Raw genomic sequence first — 23,839 nt, forward strand, 5'->3', positions numbered from 1 at the left:
CTGCTCCGCCTATCCTCCCTTCTACTGAGTCATCGTTCCTCTCTTTCCTGCTGCACTTGGCTCCAGTACAGTATGTATATCTCCTTTCTCAAGCCCCCTTCTTTCTCACATTTCTCTCCCCCACCGCAGAAAGCCCTATCCATAGCTGCAATCTGCTGTAATTAAGCCTCGCTGTCTCCTCTCTCGGTATTTCATTCCCTCTCTTTCTACCCCTCCCTCATTCTCTTTCTTCCTCATTCTCTCTCTCTCTCCTTTTCTGTGTAGTGCTTTGTCCTGTTTCTGGTGCCAGTCTGTAGCTTGGTATCAGGGTTGGGGAGTAACGGATTACATGTAACTGATTACAAAAGAAAATAACTGTACGTTACATTACTAGCTATGTAAACGCTAACATTGATTTATCCTGTAATAGATGTTGGTAAATTGGTAATATAAAGGTTTGCCGCCTTCTAATGCATAACCTCTTTGGGCTAGGGGGCAATATTTTGACGTCCGGATGAAAAGCATGCCCAGAGTAAACTGCCTGCTACTCAGGCCCAGAAGCTAGGGTATGAATATTATTAGTAGATTTGGATAGAAAACACTCTGAAGTTTCTAAAACTGTTTGAATGATGTCTGTGAGTATAACAGAACGCATATGGCAGGCGAAAACCTGAGAAAAATCCAACCAGGAAGTGGGAAATCTGAGGTTTGTAGTTTTTCTAAGTGATTGCCTATCCAATATACAGTGTAAATGGGGTCATATTGCACTTCCTAGGGCTTCCACTGGATGTCAACAGTCTTTAGAATGTTGTTTCATGCTTCTACTGTGAATGGGGAGAGAATAAGAGCTGTTGGAATCAGGTGTCTGGCAGAATGCAATGAGCTAAGTCACGCGCGCGGCCGTTTTATGATTTATGATAAAAACATCCTAAAGATTGATTCTATACATCGTTTGACATGTTTCTACGAACTGTAATTGAACTTTTTTGACTTTTCGTCTGAACTTAGTGCTCGCGCGAACAAAAGGGAGGTATTTGGACAAAGTATGGACTTTGCTTTTGCCGTAAAGCTTTTTTGAAATCTGACACAGCGGTTGCATTAAGGAGAAGTGTATCTTATATCAAAGTTTATGATGAGTATTTCTGTAAATTGATGTGGCTCTCTGCAAAATCATATAACGCGCCAATGTAAACTGAGATTTTTGGATATAAATATGAACTTTATCGAACAAAACATACATGTATTGTGTAACATGAAGTCCTATGACTGCCATCTGATGAAGATCATCAAAGGTTAGTGATTCATTTTATCTACATTTCTGCTTTTTGTGACTCCTCTCTTTGGCTGGAAAATGGCTATGTTTTTTTGTGACTAGGTGCTGACCTAACATAATCACAAGGTATGCTTTCGCCGTAAAGCCTTTTTGAAATCGGACAGTGTAGTTGGATTAACAAGAACTTTATCTTTAAAATGGTGTATAATACTTGTATGTTTGAGGAATTTTAATGATGAGATTTCTGTTGTTTTAATTTGGCGCCCTGCACTTTCACTGGCTGTTGTAAAATCGATCCCGCTAAAGGGATTTGATCTCTAAGAAGTTTTTAAGGGGAAGGTAATCTATTACAATTTTGGCCATGTAACTAATGGATTACATTTAGAAAGTAACCTACCAAACCCTGCTTGGTATCACATTTTAGGTGCTTCCCCCTCCATAACAGTTTTACAGTAGCTCCTAAAAACACATTCAGGGTTCTTTATGACGTTATTTCTAGTGTTCAAATAAAACGTCATTGTTTTTTGGTGATTAACTTCGGTATCTGTTGTCCCATGGACACTAGCACTGATGTGCCCCTCCCCCACCGTTACCTTTACCTGTATATAGGTTATACTTTATCATCCTATATTTATACAGGTTGATCCACTGAGAGTCTTTTACAGAGGAGACCTGTCCAATAAATATGTTAGACCTAAGTCACAACGTATTCTTTAGTTAGTACAGTGTAGGTACAGTACCTTCTGGTCGGTGGTCTTCTGGGCACAGTCTTGGATGGGGTCCTTGTCCACGGGCTTGCGGATGCGGGCCACGGTACGAGCCTCGCAGTCCTCTATCCGTAGACGCAGGTCCTTGATCTGGGTGATGTAGGTCACACACATCGACTCATCCTGCTCACCTGTGTGTAGCGTGGACATTGTGGAGATTGGTTAGGATGGTAAGAGTGTGGCACTAGTAGCTCCAAGGTTGTGGGTTCAATACGCACAGGGATCACATACTCAAAATGTATGCGCTCACTGTACTGTAAATCATTTCAGATAGAAGCACCTGCTAAGGGGCAATAATAATATAATTATTATATTATCATGGTGAAGAGCTTAGGGCAGGATGGGTGTGGTCACTGTGGGTGTAGGTGTCATAAGATAGAGGGTTGACAGTAGTGTGGTGAAACCTTTCCCTTGTTTTTTTCCATGTACATTCTTTAGCTTGCAATACCTGATTGCTTTGAATGGAATTACAATTGCAGAAATATATATACAGTTATAGTCGGAAGTTTACATACACTTAGGTCCACAAGTCGGTTAGGACATCTACTTTGTGCATGACAAGTAATATTTCCAACAATTGTTTACAGACAGATTATTTCACTTATAATTCACTGTATCACAATTCCAGTGGGTCAGAAGTTTAAATACACTAAGTTGACTGTGCCTTTAAACAGCTTGGAAAATTCCAGAAAATAATGTCAAGGCTTTAGAAGCTTCTGATAGGCTAATAGATATAATTTGAGTCAATTGGAGGTGTATCTGTGGATGTATTTCAAGGCCTACCTTCAAACTCAGTGCTTCTTTGCTTGACATCATGGGAAAATCAAAAGAAATCAGCCAAGACCTCAGAATGTATTTTTTTTTAGACCTCCACAAGTCTGGTTCATCCTTGGGAGCAATTTACAAACGCCTGAAGGCACCACATTCATCTGTACAAACAATAGTACGCAAGTATAAACACCATGGGTCCACGCAGCCGTCATACCGCTCATGAAGGAGACGCGTTCTGTCTCCTTCCTGAGATATGAACGTACTTTGGTGCAAAAAGTGCAAATCAATCCCAGAACAGCAAAGGACCTTGTGAAGATGCTGGAGGAAACATGTGCAAAAGTATCTATATCCACAGTAAAACGAGTCCTATATCGACATAACCTGAAAGGCAAGGAAGAAGTCACTGCTCCAAAACTGCCATAAAAAAAGCCAGACTATGGTTTGCAACTGCACATGGGGACAAAGATCGTACTTTTTGGAGAAAGGTCCTCTGGTCTGATGAAACAAAAATAGAACTGTTTGGCCATAATGACCATCGTTATGTTTGAAGGAAAAAGGGGGATGCTTGCAAGCTGAAGAACACCATCCCAACCATGAAGCACGGGGGTGGCAGCATCATGTTGTGGGGGTGCTTTGCTGCAGGAGGGACTGGTGCACTTCACAAAATAAATGGCATCATGAGGATGGAAAATTATGTGGATATATTGAAGCAACATCTCAAGACATCAGTCAGGAAGTTAAAGCTTGGTCAGAAATGGGTCTTCCAAATGAACAATGACCCCAAGCATACTTCCAAAGTTGTGGCAAAATGGCTTAAGGACAACAAAGTCAAGGTATTGGAGTGGCCATCACAAAGCCCTGACCTCAATCCCATAGAAAATCTGTGGGCAGAACTGAAAAAGCGTGTGCGAGCAAGGAGGCCTACAAACCTGACTCAGTTACACCAGCTCTGTCAGGAGGAATGGGCCAAAATTCACCCAACTTATTGTGGGAAGCTTGTGGAAGGCTACCCGAGACGATTGACCCAAGTTAAACAATTTAAAGGCAATGCTACCAAGTACTAATTGACTGTATGTAAACTTCTGACCCACTGGGAATGTGATGAAATAAATAAAAAATAAATCATTCTCTCTACTATTATTCTGACATTTCACATTCTTAAAATAAAGTGGTGATCCTAACTGACCTAAGACAGGGAATTTTTACAAGGATTAAATGTCAGGAATTGTGAAACTGAGTTTAAATGTATTTGGCAAAGGTGTATGTAAACTTCCAACTTCAACTGTACATACATACATACATACATACATACATACATACATACATACATACATACTTTTGTGCAGTGTATTCATATGGTTCATGATCAGACATGCATGTGTTCACATGTAGTATGTCACACACACACAGGTTGATAAGCATTCAAACAAAGCATATTTCATTAAATTACCCACTGTGCAGTGGTATCTCTACACACAGCAAAACACAGCTTGACCACTACCTGAATGTGTTTTTCTAAACCACTATATTGCATAACAAGAAAACAAACCAAGCCACATTGGAAACAGGAAATGGACAAAAAAAGACTAAATATCATGCACTCACTCAAAAGCTGTAAGAGCTAGGGAAAGCATTTCTATCTATGTGAACACTGTAAGTTGATGGGGTTGGCGTGATGGAAACAACAAAACGTTAGTTTTTAAACGTGCCAACCATCCATAGTTCAAAAGCATGGCGGTTCACTGTTCACACTCACCTTTGGTTTTAACCACTGGTCCTGAAAGGTGAATTTGACAGTTACCCAATGTTGCTGAACTGGTGTACAGTAACACGCCTTTCACCCCTGACTACACACATCCACTGTATAAAGGACTGTTTGCTAGTGGTACTCAGAGAAGGAGAGTAGATGCCACCCTTACTGAGATCAAAACTTTATTTTACAGCCCGCTGTTTATTAGGTAATTACTTACAAATTATTTGTCAAACCAGGTAGTCACCAAACCAGAAAGTACCGACTAATACCCCATTAGTTTCTTAGTTAATACCATGTAAACACCAGGTAAGTACCAGGCTGTAAAATAAAAGGTTTACAGAGGTTTGTTGTGTTTGTTCATGAGTATGTAGGTGGGACGGACCTTTCTCCACAGAGCGCAGAAGGTTGTCGTAGTACTGTGTGGTCTTAGAGTAGTCGCCCTCGATCTGCATACGGTCGTGTGGACCAAACAGCTGGGAATCCTGACTGTCACGCATGAAGTCCTGATAGTGAAGCTCCAGGTTCCTCATAAACAGCCTGTACTCCTCCACCTTCATGGTCTTAAACTATAGAGGGGAGAGAGGGGAGAGGGAGAAAGGAGAGAGAGAGAGAAAGAGGGAGGAGAGAGGGAAAAAAATAGGGTGAAAAGGAGAGAAGGAAGACAGAGAGAGAAGAACAGGCAGGAGAGAGGGGGGGAAAGAGGGAGAGAGAATAGGGAGAGCGGTAAGTAAATAGTCAATCTAAAACATGTTAATCTTAATCATTATAATCTTTCAAAACCACCTCCTTGTGAGAGGAACCGATCAGAATTGCCTGTCAATTTGTTACTGTCATCCTGTCCGTGTACCCTGCCTGCATCACAACCTGTTTTAGATGGTTACATTTCATAAAAATCAAATCTACTATACAATCAAGACTTTTAGTTTGTTTGTTACGTAATACAAACAAGCTTTGGTAGACACCGCACCTTACTGTCGTAACAGTATAAGAACTTTCCCCGACAATAATTCCATTTGGAAACCCATGAGGTTTTCTACCTCAATAAAACACTTGTCCATGTTTACATGGTCTGCTCTATAAATAACAGAGCTCGAGACTCAACCTCACCGTAAAGCAACAAAGGCATGGGGAATCTCCCCGTTCAATTCAGTACACTTACAGTAACACAAACAGGGTGACCACTTGACTCTCTCTCACAGTGTCACTGATTGGCTGTCTGTGAGGATCACTTTTAACTTAAAAAAGTCTAAGCTTCAAACAGTTAACTAATGTCAAACTATTCCAATTACTATATATCTTTCTCCGTTTTTTTTTCAAGATAAAGAATAAAAACACAGGTGACTAGCGTTTACCATGGTGATGTTCCAGGTACGTATCTGTGTGATGTCTCTCGTCAGGTACTGCCAGGACAGCATGCTCTTCATGTCCACATGCAATCTCTGCCACAGGACCAGCATCGACTGGTGACCAGAGTCCAGACTGGGGTAGGAGACAGAAGGAAGTGTTACTGTACCGTAAAACAAATATAATTAGGGCCCAGAGTTTTTTCAAGGCTAGGTCCCGAAAAACCAGCCTGGTCCCAGATCTGTCTGTGTCATCTTGCCAACTCCTATGGTCACTGTGACGGAAGACAGCGCAAACAGATACGGGACGTGGCAAAAAAAGAAGAAAAACGGGCTCCATGTGATCCATTGATGGAGAGCACTGTGTATTGATGTAAGAGTCTCACCTGGACACACTGTCCATAGCCTCCTTGTTGACAGGTGGAACCAGGAAGCAGACTGAAGGCACCACCGCCTCAATGCCTGAGCGGTTCAGGACCTTCCACTTGTTGGGCTGTGGGGAGTTGTTGATGAGAGCACACTCCTCTCCCTTATGGACGGTGATCTACACAGAGAGACGGAGTATATGAGATGTTACAGTCCACGGATGGATGGTGGATGGCTAGACCAGCATGAACCAACGAACCAGGAAGAATGAATGAATGAAAAAAAACGAGTGATGAACAAACAATTTAATGAACAAAGAAACTAAAAGTAAGTATCTACTTCCTGTCTACATATGTAGAGCCGTTATTCCTACACCTGATACCTTGAAAAGGTGACGGTAAGGATGATATGCTTACCTCCATCTGTTTGAAGTCACACACGGCCTGGATGGGCAGTTTGCCCTTGATGGACTTGGTGGGGTTACGGGGCTTCAGCTGGATTATGGTCTTGGCCCTCTTGTTCAGGCCGGCCACGTGAGTCTTAAACTCGTTCAGCTGCTCCTTCTCCTCCTGGTGAAGAAGGGAAATAATTTAACATCTTCAGGAAAAAGATGGAACAAAAAGATAAGAGTTTCCTGGTTTGCTTTCTCTGCATTTGAGCAACTAAAGTCCTGCCTATGAGACGAGGGCCCATATTCATAAAGTATCTCAGAGTAAGTATGATCTAGGATCGTGTACTCCCTTTCCATTCATCATATATAAAAAGCAGACCTGATACTAGATCCGCAGTCCTACTCTCACGATTTATGAATACGGGTCCCGAGCTAGGCGACCTCATGTTTTATGTGAGCACAAGCACCCGTCCACAGTCCAGCTGTGTAGTAGCCTACGTACCACAGCATCCTGTAGCAGGTCCTCTAGTCGCGTGGCCGTAGTGGAGCGATCGCAGCAGTACTTCTTCTTCAACGTCTCCTGCATCTTCTTCATCCTCTCCTCAGCTTCTTTCACGTCCGAAAAGAACTGCGAAGAAGCACGAGAAGATAAGGGCATGTGTATTGAACAATAAAATGAGAACATCAACAATTGTGTTTGGAACTATTACTTATAGAACCATGCAGGTTTATGAGCCATTCTCTATTTTGAAAATTATTCTGAGCATCCAAACCTGGTAGTAAGCTGTGTTCTCTTTGAGGTGAGCCTCGATGCAACAACACAGCTGGAGGATCCAGCTCCACTGAGTCTGCAGGGCTGCTGTGAAGGCCTGGAAATTAAAGGGGGACATCAAGAGTAGGGCAAAACAGGGTCGTGTTCATTAGGTACCAAGCGGAGGAATACTGACTGAAACAGGGAGGGACTACCTGAACTTGTCCAATAAGACATGCTTGTTTTCAGTTGCAAAACAATCTACAACGGTATGCAGTTCTGTGTACTAACGCATACATCCAGGTTTACCCTGCTATTACTCATGGAGACCACTAGGGGGTAGTGTAGTGCTCACCTCCACTGTTTTCTTGCCAGGGTGGCCCTCCTTCAGCATCTTGTCTCCTGTGACCTGGATGTTGTTGACCTTTTTCTCTCTCAGCTCCAGCTCACGCATCAGACCCTTCCGAATGAAGATGAGCTATCAATGAGCTATCAACAGCCTTACATTCAGATGAGCACTACTCGAGATTGGAAATACTGTATGATCTATTCAATGTTTTTCTAGGCTTCAGAAAACGTGCACTTGAACAACCAAGCTGTCTTAACAGCATTTCTGATATATTTTTCAAGTTATGTATCTGTATCTGACCTACCGAGTAGTTGTCTTTCTTGGCTGTCATGTTGGTGTTGCGGTCACTCCAGTCGTAGTTGACCTCCTCCTCCTCTTTGTCGTTGAGCCACATCAGCTCCTTGGTTGCCGCGCTGACGAACACATAGAGCGAGTCCAGGTTGCGCAGACGAGACTTGGAGGAGTTCTGGGAGAGAGCGGTGAAAGAGGGAAGATGTAGATTAGATTACATACTGTATGTGTGCATTTATGAGAATACAATTATTACTAATCCTTGTGGTAGTTGACCATAACAACATTACATTTAACCCAAAATAACGCTTCTGAATAAAGATCTTACCAGCAGCTTGGCATACTGAAGGTCCAATTTGCCCAGGTATTGACTGTACGTCCCTTTACTGACTGGGGATAGCTGGCTCTGAGGGACACAAGAGACACACAGGCAACATCAATGTTATGTCACAGTCAGAGAGGATCTAGCACTTGAGGATGGTAATGATATATATGTATATAATGTCTCCATTCCCTCGGATCGAATACAAAGTACATGATATAAACTCATTCAAAGTGTAATGGAAATATATGGAGATATAGAGAGTCTATGAAACAAAGTTATTATAACACCCCACTAAAACATATTTCACCTTTGCCCCTTTAAGGTCTAGTACCTCGTCAGCCTTGGCCCGTTCGATCTTGGCGCGGAAGTCCTCCACGGTCTGGTGCAGGCCCCGGTGGCTGCCCAGCTGAGACTCCACGGTGGGCAGGTCCGAGCCCCACTCGGCCTCGTCAATCCGCCTCTGACTCTCCTCCACCCAGGTCAGCAGGTCCTGGGCGTAGCGCAGGGTCACCTCGTCCAGCTCAGGACGCACCCTGGAGGACGACTGCTGGATGGTCTGGGTCTGGATCATCTGGGTGGTCGTCACCTGCGACTTGAGACGCAGGTTGTAATCGGTGCGCAGGTTCACAAGACGCTCGTGAAGGCGGTATACCCTGTGGGAACGACACGCATTTGACAGGTAAGTGTTCTGTCCTGTCACACATTTCTTCAATTAAATGACTATGGTTATGCAACAAGCTTAGGTTTCAATCAGCGTTCATGACTAGAGGGGGAGGGGATATCATTTATAATTTAGAGGAAATTGTTATCCTAACGAAGCAGATCGCTGTAATCGATCGATGTATATAATATAATCGAATAGAAAATAGATACTTTATTATCCATTTTGTGAGAAACTGAAAATGGCCAACTCACCTGCGGTACATCTGCTCGGCCTGCTGGTGGCGCCCATCTTTGAGCAGCTGCACGTCGTTGAAGAGCAGCCGGATCATGCCGTCTGCCTTGTCCAGGTCCCGCTCCACCTCGGCAGTGTGCTGAGCCGGCTTCCCTGCACTCAGGAGACGGATGTCCTAGAGGGAGGAGGGCATACCAATATTAATGTCATTAACCTATGAGCTTGTGAAAGAGAGAAGGTAAAAGGGTTTCTATGATTGACAGACAAGTAATGCTTCCTCCACTTTAAGGATTTCATGGCTTTCCAAACTTGTTGGAGATCAGTTCAGATCTTCATTTTGTTATGCGAGACTGTATCCAGCCCACCTCATGACAGGAGAGGGAATACCATTCTGATTGGAGCATTTTCGCTGGTGATGACTGGACACATTGGTTTTGAATGAGGTAGTAAACAGACAGCTAATGATTTTCTAACTGGAGCATATGACTTACCCGGTATGAGTCATTTGACCCAATCACTGGCCTATAGCAACTTTACATAATTGAGGACAATGGCTGTCCTTAGTTTCCCCCAGCTCTAGCCACAGCCTATCCCGGCTCCAGCCTCATTCCCAGCCCCAATCCCAGTCCCAGCCTCATTCCCAGTCCCAGTCCCAGCCTCAGGCTCATTCCCAGCCCCAGCCCCAGTCCCAGCCTCAGGCTCATTCTCAGCCCCAGTCCCAGCCTCATTCCCAGTCCCAGTCCCAGCCTCATTCCCAGTCCCAGCCTCAGTCCCATTCCCAGGCCTCACTGTACTGTCAGAGTGTTAGTGGTCCAAGACTCACCGTCTGCAGCAGGGTCTCCAGCTGGTTGAGCTGCTCCTCACACACACCTGACTCCATCTGGACTTTACTGACGATCCTCTGGAGTCTCTCTAGCCTGAGGGAAGAGAAGAGGAGCGTTAACACTGATCTGGTCAAAACATTTTTATTTCAATGGTTTTTAGCAAACATACCAGGTCAGGATCAACACGGACCTGGGTATAGAATTTCACTTCTGTACCATGCTAAAAGTGAATGAATCAATAGAAAAACAAACAAACCAAAAGATGATTTATGTCACGATTAAGAATATCAAGTATCAAATATAACATGTTCCTTGCTTGGCCACAGCTAAAAACTTCATAACATAGTAACACAATAACCACAACAGCACAATCACTGAAAGTCCGGAACAAGACACTTACGGCCTCTTTGAATGCAGAAGGTACTCTACTTTATAAGGGTTCGTCACAAATGCCATACTCTTGTCCTTATGCTCTCCCTTTTAAAGTCCCAGGTAGAGAGGTGGCTCTTCTTAACACAGTCCCATAGTGTCATGGGAATTCTCTCCCAACCTTGGCAGGGACAACAAATGTCTGCTGCGTTGTGTAAGGCACATTTCTGCAGCGCTTGTTCAGACATTCCTCATCCCAGTTCACGAATAAGGCTGCCCAGATAGAGCGCTGCCCAGTCTGATGAACTTAGTCGAAACTAGCAAACGATGACTGCCCATTACACTGAACATGGACCCGGCACACAAGGCTGTCTCATGACAGTGGACCAGCCCATTTCAAGACAACTTCCAGCACAACACCCCCCCCCAGCTACCTAGCCTTATGATATTGATAACATTGGCATTTGATGTCTTCTGACAGATAATCATATCTGATTAAGTTGACAAGAATACATTTTGTAAAAATACAATCGCTCCGTGCCAGACTTGCCCTTGTGAACAGAGGATGTCTTTCTTTGCAATCCCTTCATTGCAAAGGGAAAACCTGATTCAATCATAACATCTGGATATGGAGTCTCCAAATGAGGGGAGATGGGTAATAGAATTACTGTGCATTACTTAGCTTCAGATGTTCTTGCAGCTGTTTAAAACGGCACATGTAACTACAGGGAAATGGTCCGATAAACAGAATCGGCTTGATAAGAATCCATCTGTCACTTTCTGTGGTTTTTATATGAATCGTGATTCATTCGCTGTAAGTAAATTGCACTCGTCAACGGTCTGATATTCTAATCTACGCTTTGTGGCGCTACTCAGTACAAAAGAAACTAGTGGAAACTTCCATCAAAAGTCAAGACGCGTGAAGTCATCCCTGACGACCTTGGAGAAATCAGGCAGGACAGTGTCCAAGCCCCTTACAGCATGATAGATAGCAAACCTCAGGCGTGCCAATGGTGTTACTGTTCAAGAGGAGCTGGCTCTAGACAAACCACAGCCTAAACAAGGTCCCAGAGCAGTGCAACTAAGGTAAAACTGGGCTTAATCGACTAATGGAGTTAGTTATCCAGGATGCTCTCACACAGACCAACGAATCAATGACCGGTCTTGTGTCAAACAATAACATATTCTTCCCATTTTGTAACATGAAGAATCTTTTTCTAACAAAACAGGCAGAAACTAACAAGGTCACTTGAAGAGAATAGATATATAGTAAACAAAAATATAAACGCAACAAGCAACAATTTAATTGGTTTTACTGAGTTCATATGAGGAAATCAGTCAATTGAAATAATAAATTCATTAGGCCCTAATATATAGATTTCACATGACTGGGAGTACAGATACGCATCTGTTGGTCACAGATACCTTTAAAAAAAATGGACCTTACAATGGGCCTTAGTATCTTTTCATGATATTTTTGTGCATTCAAACTACCATCGATAAAATGCAATTGTGTTCGTTGTCCGTAGCTTCTGTCTGCCCATACCATAACCCCACCGCCACCATGGGGCACTCTGTTCACAACGTTGACAACAGCAAATCGCTCGCCCACACTGCGGCATACGCGTGGTCTGCGGTTGTGAGGCCGGTTGGACGCACTGCCAAATTCTCTAAAACGACGTTGGAGGCTGCTAATAAAGAAATTAACATTCAATTCTCTGGCAACAGCACTGGTGGACATTCCTGAAGTCAGCATGCCAATTGCACGCTCCCTCAAAACTTTAGACATCTGTGGTATTGAGATTTGTGACAAAACTGCACATTTTAGAGTGGCCTTTTATTGTCCCCAGCACAACGTGCACCTGTGTAATGATCATGGAGTTTAGTCAGATTATTAATATGCCACACCTGTCAGGTGGATGGATTATCTTGGCATCCCCACTAACAGGGATGTAAACTAATTTGTGCACAGAATTTGAGAGAAATACACTTTTTGTGTGTATGGAACATTTCTGGGATCTTTTATTTCAGCTCATGAAACATGGGACCAAGACTTTACATGTTGCGTTTATATTTTTGGTCAGTGTAGATCCAGATGAGGATTGATGGAATCAGGAATAATATGGCCAGACATTGATATCCACTACACAGCTTCACTCACTCACCTCTCAAACTCTATCCTGAGCAGTCGTTCTCTCTCAAGGATGGACACGTGCAGACGGCCCCATTCCTTCTCCACATCAATTGGATGGTAGCCTGGAGGAACCTTGACCTGACCAGCATGCACTGCACTCTGTAGAGGGGGTGGTGTAAAATAATAAGTGTTAGACCTCTAGCCACAAATCAGACAACCACCTTTATCTATCTATATCATTCTATCAAAAATAGAGTAGAGTATAATGGAATGGGATACAATAGAGTAGAGTATAATGGAATGGGATACAATAGAGTAGAATACAATACAATAGAATCGAATAGACTAGAATGCAAATAGAATAGAAAATAATAGAATAGAAGCTCTGTGCATGGCTAACCTCAAAGGACTGGTAGATGAGTTTGGAACGGTGCTTGTCGGCCTCCTTTGCAGGCAGTTCTGTCTCTTTGAACTTCAAGAACTGACGCCACAGGATCTGAAAGAGAGAGAGAGACAGGATGAAGGAGACATTTTCTTTTACCGTTCTTGAACGGTCACAAAGGGGAAATTGACGTAGAAAAATAAAAAATGTATGTTAAGTGAAATGTGTTGTTTTACAGGGTTAGCTATAGCAGTACGGCGCCCCTGGAGCAAATGGCCCTTAAGTGCCTTGCTCAAGGATACATCTGCAGATTTTTCACATTGTCGGCTCAGGTATGCGAACCAGCGACATTTTGGTTCCTGGCCCAACACTCTAACCGCTAGGCTACCTACCGTATTATCTTGTGACTCAATCCATCCTACTCTTGCTTCCTTTTTAAAATGCTACATGCCACTAAACAGGGTTGATGACAATTCTATTTCAAGACAGTCAATTCAGAAAGTAAACTGAAATTCCATTTGAAATGGAATTGACCCCAACCACCACAGCAGTACTTATTCAAACTGCTTCCATTGACTCTAGTCTAGGTGATGATTCTGCTTCCATAGACTCTAGTCTAGGTGATGATTCTGCTTCCATAGACTCTAGTCTAGGTGATGATTCTGCTTCCATTGACTCTAGTCTAGGTGATGATTCTGCTCCCATTGACTCTAGTCTAGGTGATGATTCCGCTTCCATTGACTCTAGTCTAGGTGATGATTCTGCTCCCATTGACTCTAGTCTAGGTGATGATTCTGCTCCCATTGACTCTAGTCTAGGTGATGATTCTGCTCCCATAGACTCTAGTCTAGGTGATGATTCTGCTTCTGTGGTGTAAAACTACAGCTCTTGATGAGTTAGTTAACATGTTTACATTCTTACAGGGGGAGTTATTTGAGAAAGTATTGTTAACCTTGTAGCTTTATAACATGTACCCATGTCCTTAATTCACATAGATACACACAGAGCTTGACCTTTTCAACTGGCCATTAAAAATGGGATTACCTAAATCCAATATGGTACCTAGATCAATAACGTGGCTAACCCGATTATTCTGACACCTTCCCAAATAAAAACTCAAGCTAACAAAGATAAGGGGTGTTGAAAAGTATACATAGAAAAGTCAGATGCCTTATTAGAAGACGCAGACGGTGTATCAACACAAATAGAAACAAATAGACTCGCGATACTGCTTTTGTCTGTAATTGGGAACCATTTTCTAGGAAAAGAGATCTTGGAACTAGATTACCTCGAAGCACAATATACGCAGCCTCGTACTGCTCATTCTGATAATGTCATTCGAGTTGATAAAGTAAATTTAACACGGAGGTGGGTCCTCCTCTGTTTTACTGTACAATCCCTTTGACTGTACAAGATTTGGAAACTGATTACAGCAACTGAAAAGGATTAATGAATGTTTTATACATTATCCAATAGGAGAACTTAGCTGACCTAGCCTTTTGTCTGACAGTCCCCTTTGTCTCCACAGAGAAAGTTGCAGGCACGCTAGCCAGGGAATGGGGAGGGGCAGTACGGAAGATTCCACCGAGGATTAGGTAGAATAATGTGTGTCTTCAGGTCTGCTTTTCTCAGCTCCAGTGCCACCCACCCAGATGCCACACAATGCAACCACACGAGACAATGCAATCTCTAGACTGTAATTGCTCTGTTTGATGTGGGATCGAATGGCAGAGCTAGCTGCTTGTTCATAATATTTCTTTCTATTTTTTTGACCTTCATTTAACGAGGCAAGTCAGTTAAGAACAAATTCTTATTTTCAATGACGGCCTAGGAACACTGCCTTGCTCAGGGGCAGAACGACAGATTTTTACATCATGTAAGGCATCTCTGAATAGGCTTAGTCATGGTAACAGAAAATGTGTGTGGAGAAATGTTAGAATCATAACTCACAGCCCCCCCCCCCCCCCCCAAAAAAAATGCCTTAGCTACAGCCCCGATATATAGACACAGAAACACATACAGTATTTTCAGTATCCAAGTTACAGTATTCACGCTCCTATATCGAGCAATAATACATTACGTGACCAGCCACAGGTAGCAGTCCAATCCCAGTCACAACAGCGTTCCCAGTAACTGTCCAGGTAGGAGACTCACCTCTATCTCCTCATAGCTGCCTGGGAACCTCCTCTCCCCGAAGATAACGACATGGTGGCTTATCCACTGTCGAATGATAGTGACCAGCTCATAGTACTCTGTCCAGCGCAGCTCCAGCTGCTGTAACACAGAACACAGCAGACAACGACGGGGTTTAATGACAGACAGCCAAGAACCTTCTCCTGGAGAGCCAGGATAACTCGCCTGCTCACACACCACCCTCACTCAATTAGGTGTCAACAGGCCCAGCCTTGTGTGGCTGGACAGGGAGCAGAGTGTGAGTGACTGAATGTTGTTACTGATTGTCCCGGTGACAATATTGATTATTATTACGCTTTGGCAATATGTACAGTACATTGTTACATCACGCCAATAAAGCAGATTTTATTGAAAGAGAGCGAGAGAGAGAATGATAATGTAGTGTGTGTGTACGTGCATTAGTACACACACGCGCAATAAACAAAAGTTCCCTCCTTTACTCACTTTCAGTACATCTTTAGTTAGCATTGGAGTACAAATGGCATTCTAAAATCTGTTTTGGCAATACAATTCAGTACACCATTCTGCTTTTCCAACAACTCTCTTCTGTGTGCTGTGAGCATGCTGTGGTGTGAGAGGGGTGTTTATTGGGTAGAAAGTACTTTGAGGTAAACACAGAAGGTTGCTAATTTCCTGCAGCTCCATTTAGGATGGCAGGACTTCTATTGTAGTTCCAAACTGAAGCTACTCTGTGTCATAAACAAAGCAATTACATATTCTGACTGTCACAAGCCATAATCCAGGAGTTTCCCTGAATGAACTCTCATTGAAAGTAGGGTTGAATGCATTAACAGTGGCTTATAGCGTGTCCTTTTTGAATTGATCAATTTGAGTCTCGGACGTGAGGTGTCCAGTTTGTGAGTATATCAGGTTTAGGGACAATCTTGTAGAAAAAGAATGAAGTGATCAGAGGCGGTCAGGAGTGCACTCACGTTAGCCTGGATTCCATCCTGGACATCCCGGGGCATGGCATCATACAGGGACGACACGTAGGTGATGATGGACTTCTCATCCGGATGTGGCACGTCAACATCTGGGAAAATAATTGGTGTGTTTATAGATTTGTTTTCACATCGAAAGAGTAATGGAGATGCTGCAAATACATTTTTTTTTTAGGATGACGACCTTTCATTGTATAACAAAAAGTGAAGTGTGCCCAATCATTAGTTGGTATGTGAAGATGTGTGTAAACATTAGTTATACACCTAGATCATGTTCATGGTGGATTTGGAGAAAGGAGTAAGCTATCAAAATATTTGATTGGACACGGCTCATACAGTACAGCAGCACTGAATGGGGGGGGGGGGGGGGGGGGGCTCTTCAAGTTCCATCTGGAGTCTCTCACCCCTGACTCTTCTTCCATTAAATAGCAAAAGTACAACGTTAGGTGGGACGTGGTTGGAGAACTTGGGGTGCATTCACTAGGAACAAAACAGAAGCAAACAACAAAATGGGGAGGGAATTTGCCGAATAGAAACTATTGTTTACGTTGGAAAAAACGTTTTCCATTTGCGAAACATTTTTGCAACTATTTGCTACAGTGTGCACTTATGATTCCACCCCTGGTGTAGAGGTCAGCCATCATCACATGTACATGTACTGCAGTCTTACCCTCCGGATCCAACAGGCGTGTCACGCCCAGGTCCGTCTCGGCCACGTTGAAGGCGTACTCAAGGTTCTGCACGTTGGTCTGGCGGTACACCTTACTCATGTCAATGAGTCTAGGCCTGAGGAGACAGAATCACGGGACATCCGTCACGACTGGTTTAAAGGCAGCGTAGACAGGTGAGGAGGGTATAAGGACTGGCCGGGCAGATACTGATCATGCCTACCTACATATCGCTTGTCCTAAAAGAAATGCCACGTCTGTATGTCAGAAATCTGTAGTGAACACCTGCTTTCCCTGGGGTGCTTGGCATCTATATATGAACGGAATGTTACATGGGGCTGCAGCAGACAACCTGGGCAGCCATGTTTCAAATTAGATAAGCACCTATACTCGCTCCCCGTTACTATCCTCTCCGTGGTGCAGATGAGGTTAAGTGAGAAAATAGCCATAGGGAAACATTCAAAGCATACCGTTACTCAAATTCAATTCTTGACCAATGTAAACATTACAAAAAAATCCGTCACAAACGTTCCCTCTCTAATTCATTTTTCATTGCATCCTTTAAGTAAAAATGTCACTGTTTACAACTTATTCTATTTTTAAAATGGCACAGTATACTCATTCTCTCTTTACAATACGTTCACATTATTCTGATATACTCCGAATGGAAAGCCCAAGACAAATAAGAGAGACGCTTAGAGCAGATCCGTACAGCGATTTGACGTGAAGGGTGGAGCGGACAGTGTAGTAGTCCCCAGGGCTTGGGGCCGATTCCAGGCACTGCACCTCCCTAAGAGAGAGCTGCTTCCGTGGCCTGGTGGGCCTCCCTTCTACCCTACTGGGGCTGACCAGCCTCCCCTCCCCTCCCTGGAGGCTGTGGGGGCTGCAATCATGTCCCAGCCCTGTCCCCTGGCCCAGTTCCTGGTCCCCTGACTGGGAGTCGCAGCTGGAGTGGGCCACTGAGCTGTGGGATCCCTGGCCTGAGTCCCATGAGGAGCCTTCTGAGGGGATATTGTCACACTGCATGACCACACGGTCTTCCAATGAGCTGACCAAGCCTGTGACCCTGCTGGACGAGCGGCCAGTCCTCTTCCTGGACTTTATGGACAGCTTCCTCTTCAGACTCGACATCATGGTGCCTTCTGGGAGTTGTAGTCTCCCAAAAACAGAGAGCTAGCTGGCTAGATGTTTCGTACTCGTCCAGTGGCAAGTGAAAACGTTGCACTTAACAGTGAAATTCCGATTCCAAAAGGCGTGCTGCTCCAACCATTTCAACAAGGTACCTTGTGATGGTTTGGTGGTTGTTCGGGAAACAGTTGGGTCCAAGTCTGCAGAACGTGCAGGTAAATCCCACCCGAGCATTTACGTCTTCAATAAGACGTCTTCACAATCTTCACGTTGAGGTTACAAAGAGTGCTCAACCCTCTCCGTGAGAGAAGAAACAGCTCTGTACCACTAGGAGGCTAACTGCTGTCATCCCCTCTGACCTGACCTCCCAACCTCAGCCCCGTCTATCCAAAACAGCTCCCCTGAAATCAACTGCAACTTTCACCAGCCCAAGGTAAGTTCCTTAGTTCCCAGGGTGACGACAACATTCAATCCTCCAAATAAGCGGTTAAAAAAAAGTGCCGCAAATTGGTGGATAACGCAGACTGCAGGCTGTGCAAAAAGTAACTCTGCAGTGTTCTTCGTTTGAGTAGGAGTGTTACAGTGACACCGCTCTCTTTATGAAAATAAGCTACTAAATAGACTGCCTTAGGTGACACTCAAAACCTTGAAAAAAAAAAGTGTTCTCTCTCTCGCTCTCTGTTAGAGGGAGCAGAGTGTAGCTGGGCTTTGCAGGTACATGCACAGCTTTGATTGAACCTGCCCCGTGGGCCTCTCTTTCTTCCTTCCTTTTGTGCCACGCCTTGCTGGGTATTCACCCAGATTTCCCTCATCACGTGGCCCTCTTTCAGTCGCTCTCATGTTTCATTCAGACTCCCTGGGGATGTGCAGGGTGCTGCTTTCATTACATGTTATGTGCTGGAAGACCCTATTATTTACAGATAACGTGCCTGTCTCTGTGGCTTTTTAGGACTCCGCCTCCCACTGTGAGAGACCACAGACATGTCTCCACTCATCCGCTCTCATATTCATGTCTATACGTAACTGTATGCGTCAGCAGAGACTAAAGCAGCTCTAAGGCCATTGTGATATTAACAGAGGGAGTGATTCACTGAGAACTCAACTGGTCACTTCCTTTAGTCCAAGGCTCGCTAGAAAAATAGATTCTCATGAAAGGATAAGTAAACAAACCCATCTTTCCCAATTCTACGCCACCCAGGTGCCTCAGACAGCGCCCTCTCCACCTGAATGGGCATTACTGAGTCTAATAACATAATAATAACAGCGTATACAGTAAGTGCTCTAATCAGTGCCAGTACCTATATCCATGTGAGGCAACACCCACCTGTGGTATTCCAAGCCCAGGGCACTGACAAGTTCAAAGAAATGTCTTATTAGAGCTGCCTGAAACCTGTGCGATCAAGTACGGCCAGGAGAGGAGATTGAACAACTACGGAGTTAGATGTAAAAACGTAATTTACCTCAGGACAAGTCAGAAATGAACACGAAGTGGATACACAACCTTATTTTATAAGACATGGAACACTTTTCTCTCTCTTGTCAAAACTGAAACCAGTGTCTGATTGATTATGTACCTGATAGTTTACATTTGTACTCGTGTGTATACACTACATGACATGACAAAAATGATGTGGACACCTGCTCGTCAGACAGCTCATTCCAAAATCATGGACATTAATATGGAGTTGGTCCCCCCTTTGCTGCTATAACAGCATCCTCTCTTCTGGGAAGGCTTTCCACTAGATTTTGGAACATTGCTGCGGGGTCTTGCTTCTATTCAGCCACAAGAGCATTAGTGAGGTCGGGCACTGATGTTGGGTGATTAGGCCTGGCTCGCAGTCGGCGTTCCACTTCATCCCAAAGGTGTTCAATTGGGTTGAGGTCATGGCTCTGTGTAGGCCAGTCAAGTTCTCGAAAAACCATTTATGTACGGACCTCGCTTTGTGAACCGGGGCATTGTCATGCTGAAACAAGAAAGGGCCTTCCCCAAACTGTTGCCATAAAGTTGGAAGCTGTAGCGTTAAGATTTCCCTTGACTGGGACTAAGGGACCTAGCCCGAACCATGAAAAGCAGCCCCAGACCATTATTCCTCCTCCACCAAACTTTACAGTTGGCACTATGCATTGGGGCAGGTAGCGTTCTCCTGGCATCCGCCAAACTCAGATTCGTCCGTCGGACTGCCAGATAGTGAAGCGTGATTCATCACTCCAAAGAACGTGTTTCCACTGCTCCAGAGTCCAATGGCGGCGAGCTTCACACCACTTTAGCGCGGTGTAAAGCTTTACACCAATCCAGCCGATGCTTGACATTGTGCATGGTGATCTTAGACTTGTGGCTGCTTGGCCATGGAAACCCATTTCATGAAGGTCCCGACAAACAGTTATTGTGCATACGTTGCTTCCAGGACACGGAGTACAGTAAACCAATGAAAATGTAAATCAAAACTTGAAGTTGAACTGATGTCTGTGCCCAGTGGGTATACTCTACACCAGTCTCACTGCAGAACCAACATCTCTTCCTGTGCCCTGCTCAACCAAGGCCACATGGGCTTACTGCTCCATTTTAACTGGCAGTGCCACGCATTCTTTAATCAAATAATGTAGTGTTATAGAAAGCTCATGTGTTATTTCACAAAGGTTTTACAGCATAACATAGCAAGTAAGGGAAATATTTAGACCTGGTTTCAAATACTATTTGAAATCATTTCAAATACTTTAGCCTGGCTTAATGGAACCAATAGTCAATGCTACCGTGGGGAATAGTTTGCAGGACACAATGTTCTTTTATTTCCTCTGCCTTCATCGGAACATGGGTCCCTCACAGACCTGGGTTCAAATACTATTTGACATCTTTCAAATACTTTTCATGTTTACTTAAGCCTTCCTGGGGTGCCGGATGGGCAGGGTTTGACTATTGTATTGGTTCCATTAAGCCAGGCAAATTCGATCAAGCCTAGCTAAAGTATTTGAAATTATTATTGAAATTGTGCAGTAAGACTGGGCACAGACGTCAGTTCAACTTCTAGTTTTGATTTACAATTGTTTGAGTTGTCAACTAACGTGAATTCAATTTGAAATCAACAAAAAGTGTCACCACGTCATTTGATTTTGGTTAAAAGTTGTGAAAAAAAGCAGTGGTGTAAAGTACTTAAGTAAATTTCATGAAGGTCCCGACAAACAGTTCTTGTGCATACGTTGCTTCCAGAGGCAGTTTGGAACTTGGTGGTTAGTGTTGAAACCGAGGACAGGCAGTTTTTACACTCTACACGCTTTAGCACACTGCGGTCCCGTTCTGTGAGCTTTTGTGGCCTACCACTTTACGGCTGAGCCGCTGTTGCTCCTAGACGTTTCTACTTCACAATAAAAGCACGTACAATTGACCGGGGCAACTCTAGCAGGGCAGAAATTTGACGAACTGACTTGTTGGAAAGGTGGCATCCTATGACAGTACCAGGTTGAAAGTCACTGAGCTCTCCAGTCAGGCCATTCTACTGCCTATGTTTGTCTATGGAGATTGCATGGGTGTGTGAGCAATTTTATACACCTGTCAGCAACGGGTGTGGTTGAAATAGCCAAATCCACTCATTTGACGAGGTGTCCACATACTTTTGTATATATAGTGTATATAATATATGATGTAAACATCAACACAAGGATACAAAGGAAATAAATCAATTAAATAAATATTGCCCGGGGTGGATGGGGAGGGATTTGGACACATGGTGTAAAAGACAAAAATACTACTAAGAATTACTGGTAATTTAGATACTAATGGTCAAGCATCTAGCTATAATATATATATATATATATATATATATATATATATATATATATATATATATATATATATATATATCTAGCTATAATATATATATATAGTACATTTGAAGCAGATCTTCTACCAAGCATACCTACCAATGACTGTACCTATATATGAGCGAATGTATGACCTTGTGATAAAATAATAATGATAATTTGAAGGACTAGTCAGAACTAGCATGGCACACACTACAATTTGACAATATATTCCATTCCTGCCCCATCTGCTTCACATCGAATAAAACCTAAGTGTGGTGATGTGTCATGACAACCCCGTTGCATACAGCTTAGCACTACCGGAGACGCTAGGACAAGACATATTAACACCTATTAGTGCCACTTACTGTGGGTAATAACATGAGTGGGTACAGTCTACTGAGGGGTACATTTGGGGTAGTATTTTGGGGGTTAATCTCACCTTTTAAGAATAAACCTGAAATGGCTGGAGGTGAGGCTACATTTTGGGGCGACAGCAGGGCTTACGTGTAACATTCTGAGGCTAAAATCCAAAGATGTTCGCCAGTATCTGAACATTAGGTGCAGTATATAGTCTCTTATGGACAGACTTTACCCAAGATTTGGTTCTGGGTGCAGAGATGAAATACTGTAAATGTTACACTACGTATTGTGGCTTGAGGTGTCGACCGCCAAAGTAATATACTAAAAATAATACAAATATATGCCATTTAGCAGACCCTTTCTCCAATCATACATTTTACCTACAGGTGGTCTCGGGAATCGAACCCAGTATCCTGGCATTACAAGCAGCATGTTCTACCAACTGAGCTACGGAGGACCACTTACTGGTGTTTGTGGATGACGGCGTTGAAGAGCTTGCCGTCCCTCCAGCTGGTGGTGAAGTTGTCACAGCGGATGCCCTGGTAGCCGTCCACCATGCGCTGGGACCACAGCAGCAGCTTCTCCTTAGCCGACATGTCATCTGACTGGCCATTCACCTGGATGTCCGAGATCTAACAGGGGAGGACAGATACCGGGGTTAGACAGGGGAGGAGGCCACACGCCACCAGGGTTGGGGTCAATTCCATTTACATTTTGGTCAATGCAGGAAGTTAACTAAACTTGGATGAAAATGCCTTCTCAATGACGAGATTTGGAATAGAAAATGGAGTTTCAGTTTACGTCCTGGATTGACTGAATTGATATGGAATTGACCCCAACCCTGCTTGTCATGGTGGCAGAGGGAGATAGTTGGAAACAAAGTTATAATCTGTTTGAGAAAATCGATGATGCATTGTAATGGATGGGGATTGATTCAATCATATGATATTCTGGCTCAATCGGAATCAGGTTTTGTCCACCTCAATGATCTGTGGTGGAAAACAAGAAAAAAGTGTTTTTCAGCTAGGGGAGGCAACTCTGTCATCATTAGTACATATGTGACATCAAAGGGAACCGCCAACTAGATCTCAATTCCTAGGTCATTGGGTAGGTGGGAGGGATGGCAAGCGGAGACTGCTCCTGCTTTGGGTCTCCAGACACAACTTAAGCACTATCTGGTCCATTGGCTAATGTGGCAGGACTGTTTTTTTATTATTTGGGCCGGAAGGGAAATGAAATGAGTCACAGTCACCAGAGGCTCAGAGGGTACTCTCTGTTCTTGCCAAAAGACCGCTCAATTACCAAATTCTCTGCCTACTGGTCTCTTTCTGTAGTCGGTGTGTGTGCGTATACTGTAAGTGTGTGTGTGTGTGTGTTCTCCTCGGGATCCAATCCACCCTCGATGGCCCCACCCTAAACCTCTCCCTTCTAAAGAAGAGGAGAATGCCTATGATGACTCACCAGGCTGCGGCCCTGCTGTTTTTTTTCTTCTCCTTCTGAGAAATGAGAGATACGTCTCTCTAGCCAACGCAGTACATGGAGTACAGTAAACCAATGAAAATGTAAATCACAACTTGAAGTTGAACTGATGTCTGTGCCCAGTGGGTATACTCTACACCAGTCTTACTGCAGAACCAACATCTCTTCCTGTGCCCTGCTCAACCAAGGCCACATGAGCTTACTGCTCCATTTTAACTGGCAGTGCCACGCATTCTTTAATCAAATAATGTAGTGTTATAGAAAGCTCATGTGTTATTTCACAAAGGTTTTACAGCATAACATAGCAAG

The 23,839-nt window shown here is 43.7% G+C and overlaps 1 protein-coding gene across 28 annotated transcripts in view; it reads right to left on the reverse strand.

Moving 5' to 3' along the window:
• The window catches only part of plecb (plectin b), a 187,079-nt gene that overhangs the window by 16,782 nt on the left and 146,458 nt on the right, over positions 1-23,839 (reverse strand). For 20 of the 28 annotated variants that reach the window (XM_014168101.3, XM_045704595.2, XM_045704593.2 and 17 more), the window contains 20 exons: positions 22,517-22,683; positions 16,768-16,883; positions 16,089-16,189; positions 15,118-15,237; positions 12,982-13,077; positions 12,613-12,740; positions 10,078-10,171; positions 9,275-9,429; positions 8,667-9,012; positions 8,363-8,440; positions 8,048-8,209; positions 7,750-7,854; positions 7,417-7,512; positions 7,146-7,271; positions 6,669-6,821; positions 6,273-6,430; positions 5,896-6,022; positions 4,926-5,109; positions 4,547-4,567; positions 1,993-2,150 (listed from right to left, as the gene is read on the reverse strand). In XM_014168101.3, the coding sequence (XP_014023576.2) occupies positions 1,993-2,150; positions 4,547-4,567; positions 4,926-5,109; positions 5,896-6,022; positions 6,273-6,430; positions 6,669-6,821; positions 7,146-7,271; positions 7,417-7,512; positions 7,750-7,854; positions 8,048-8,209; positions 8,363-8,440; positions 8,667-9,012; positions 9,275-9,429; positions 10,078-10,171; positions 12,613-12,740; positions 12,982-13,077; positions 15,118-15,237; positions 16,089-16,189; positions 16,768-16,883; positions 22,517-22,683 (2,691 nt within the window). The remainder of the gene's footprint in view (positions 1-1,992; positions 2,151-4,546; positions 4,568-4,925; positions 5,110-5,895; positions 6,023-6,272; positions 6,431-6,668; positions 6,822-7,145; positions 7,272-7,416; positions 7,513-7,749; positions 7,855-8,047; positions 8,210-8,362; positions 8,441-8,666; positions 9,013-9,274; positions 9,430-10,077; positions 10,172-12,612; positions 12,741-12,981; positions 13,078-15,117; positions 15,238-16,088; positions 16,190-16,767; positions 16,884-22,516; positions 22,684-23,839) is intronic. The other 8 variants (XM_082963432.1, XM_014168120.3, XM_014168078.3 and 5 more) reach the window with 4 other exon arrangements.

The sequence above is a fragment of the Salmo salar genome, chromosome 02 (assembly GCF_965601325.2).
Source record: "Salmo salar chromosome 02, fSalSal1, whole genome shotgun sequence".
Classification (NCBI taxonomy): domain Eukaryota; kingdom Metazoa; phylum Chordata; class Actinopteri; order Salmoniformes; family Salmonidae; genus Salmo; species Salmo salar.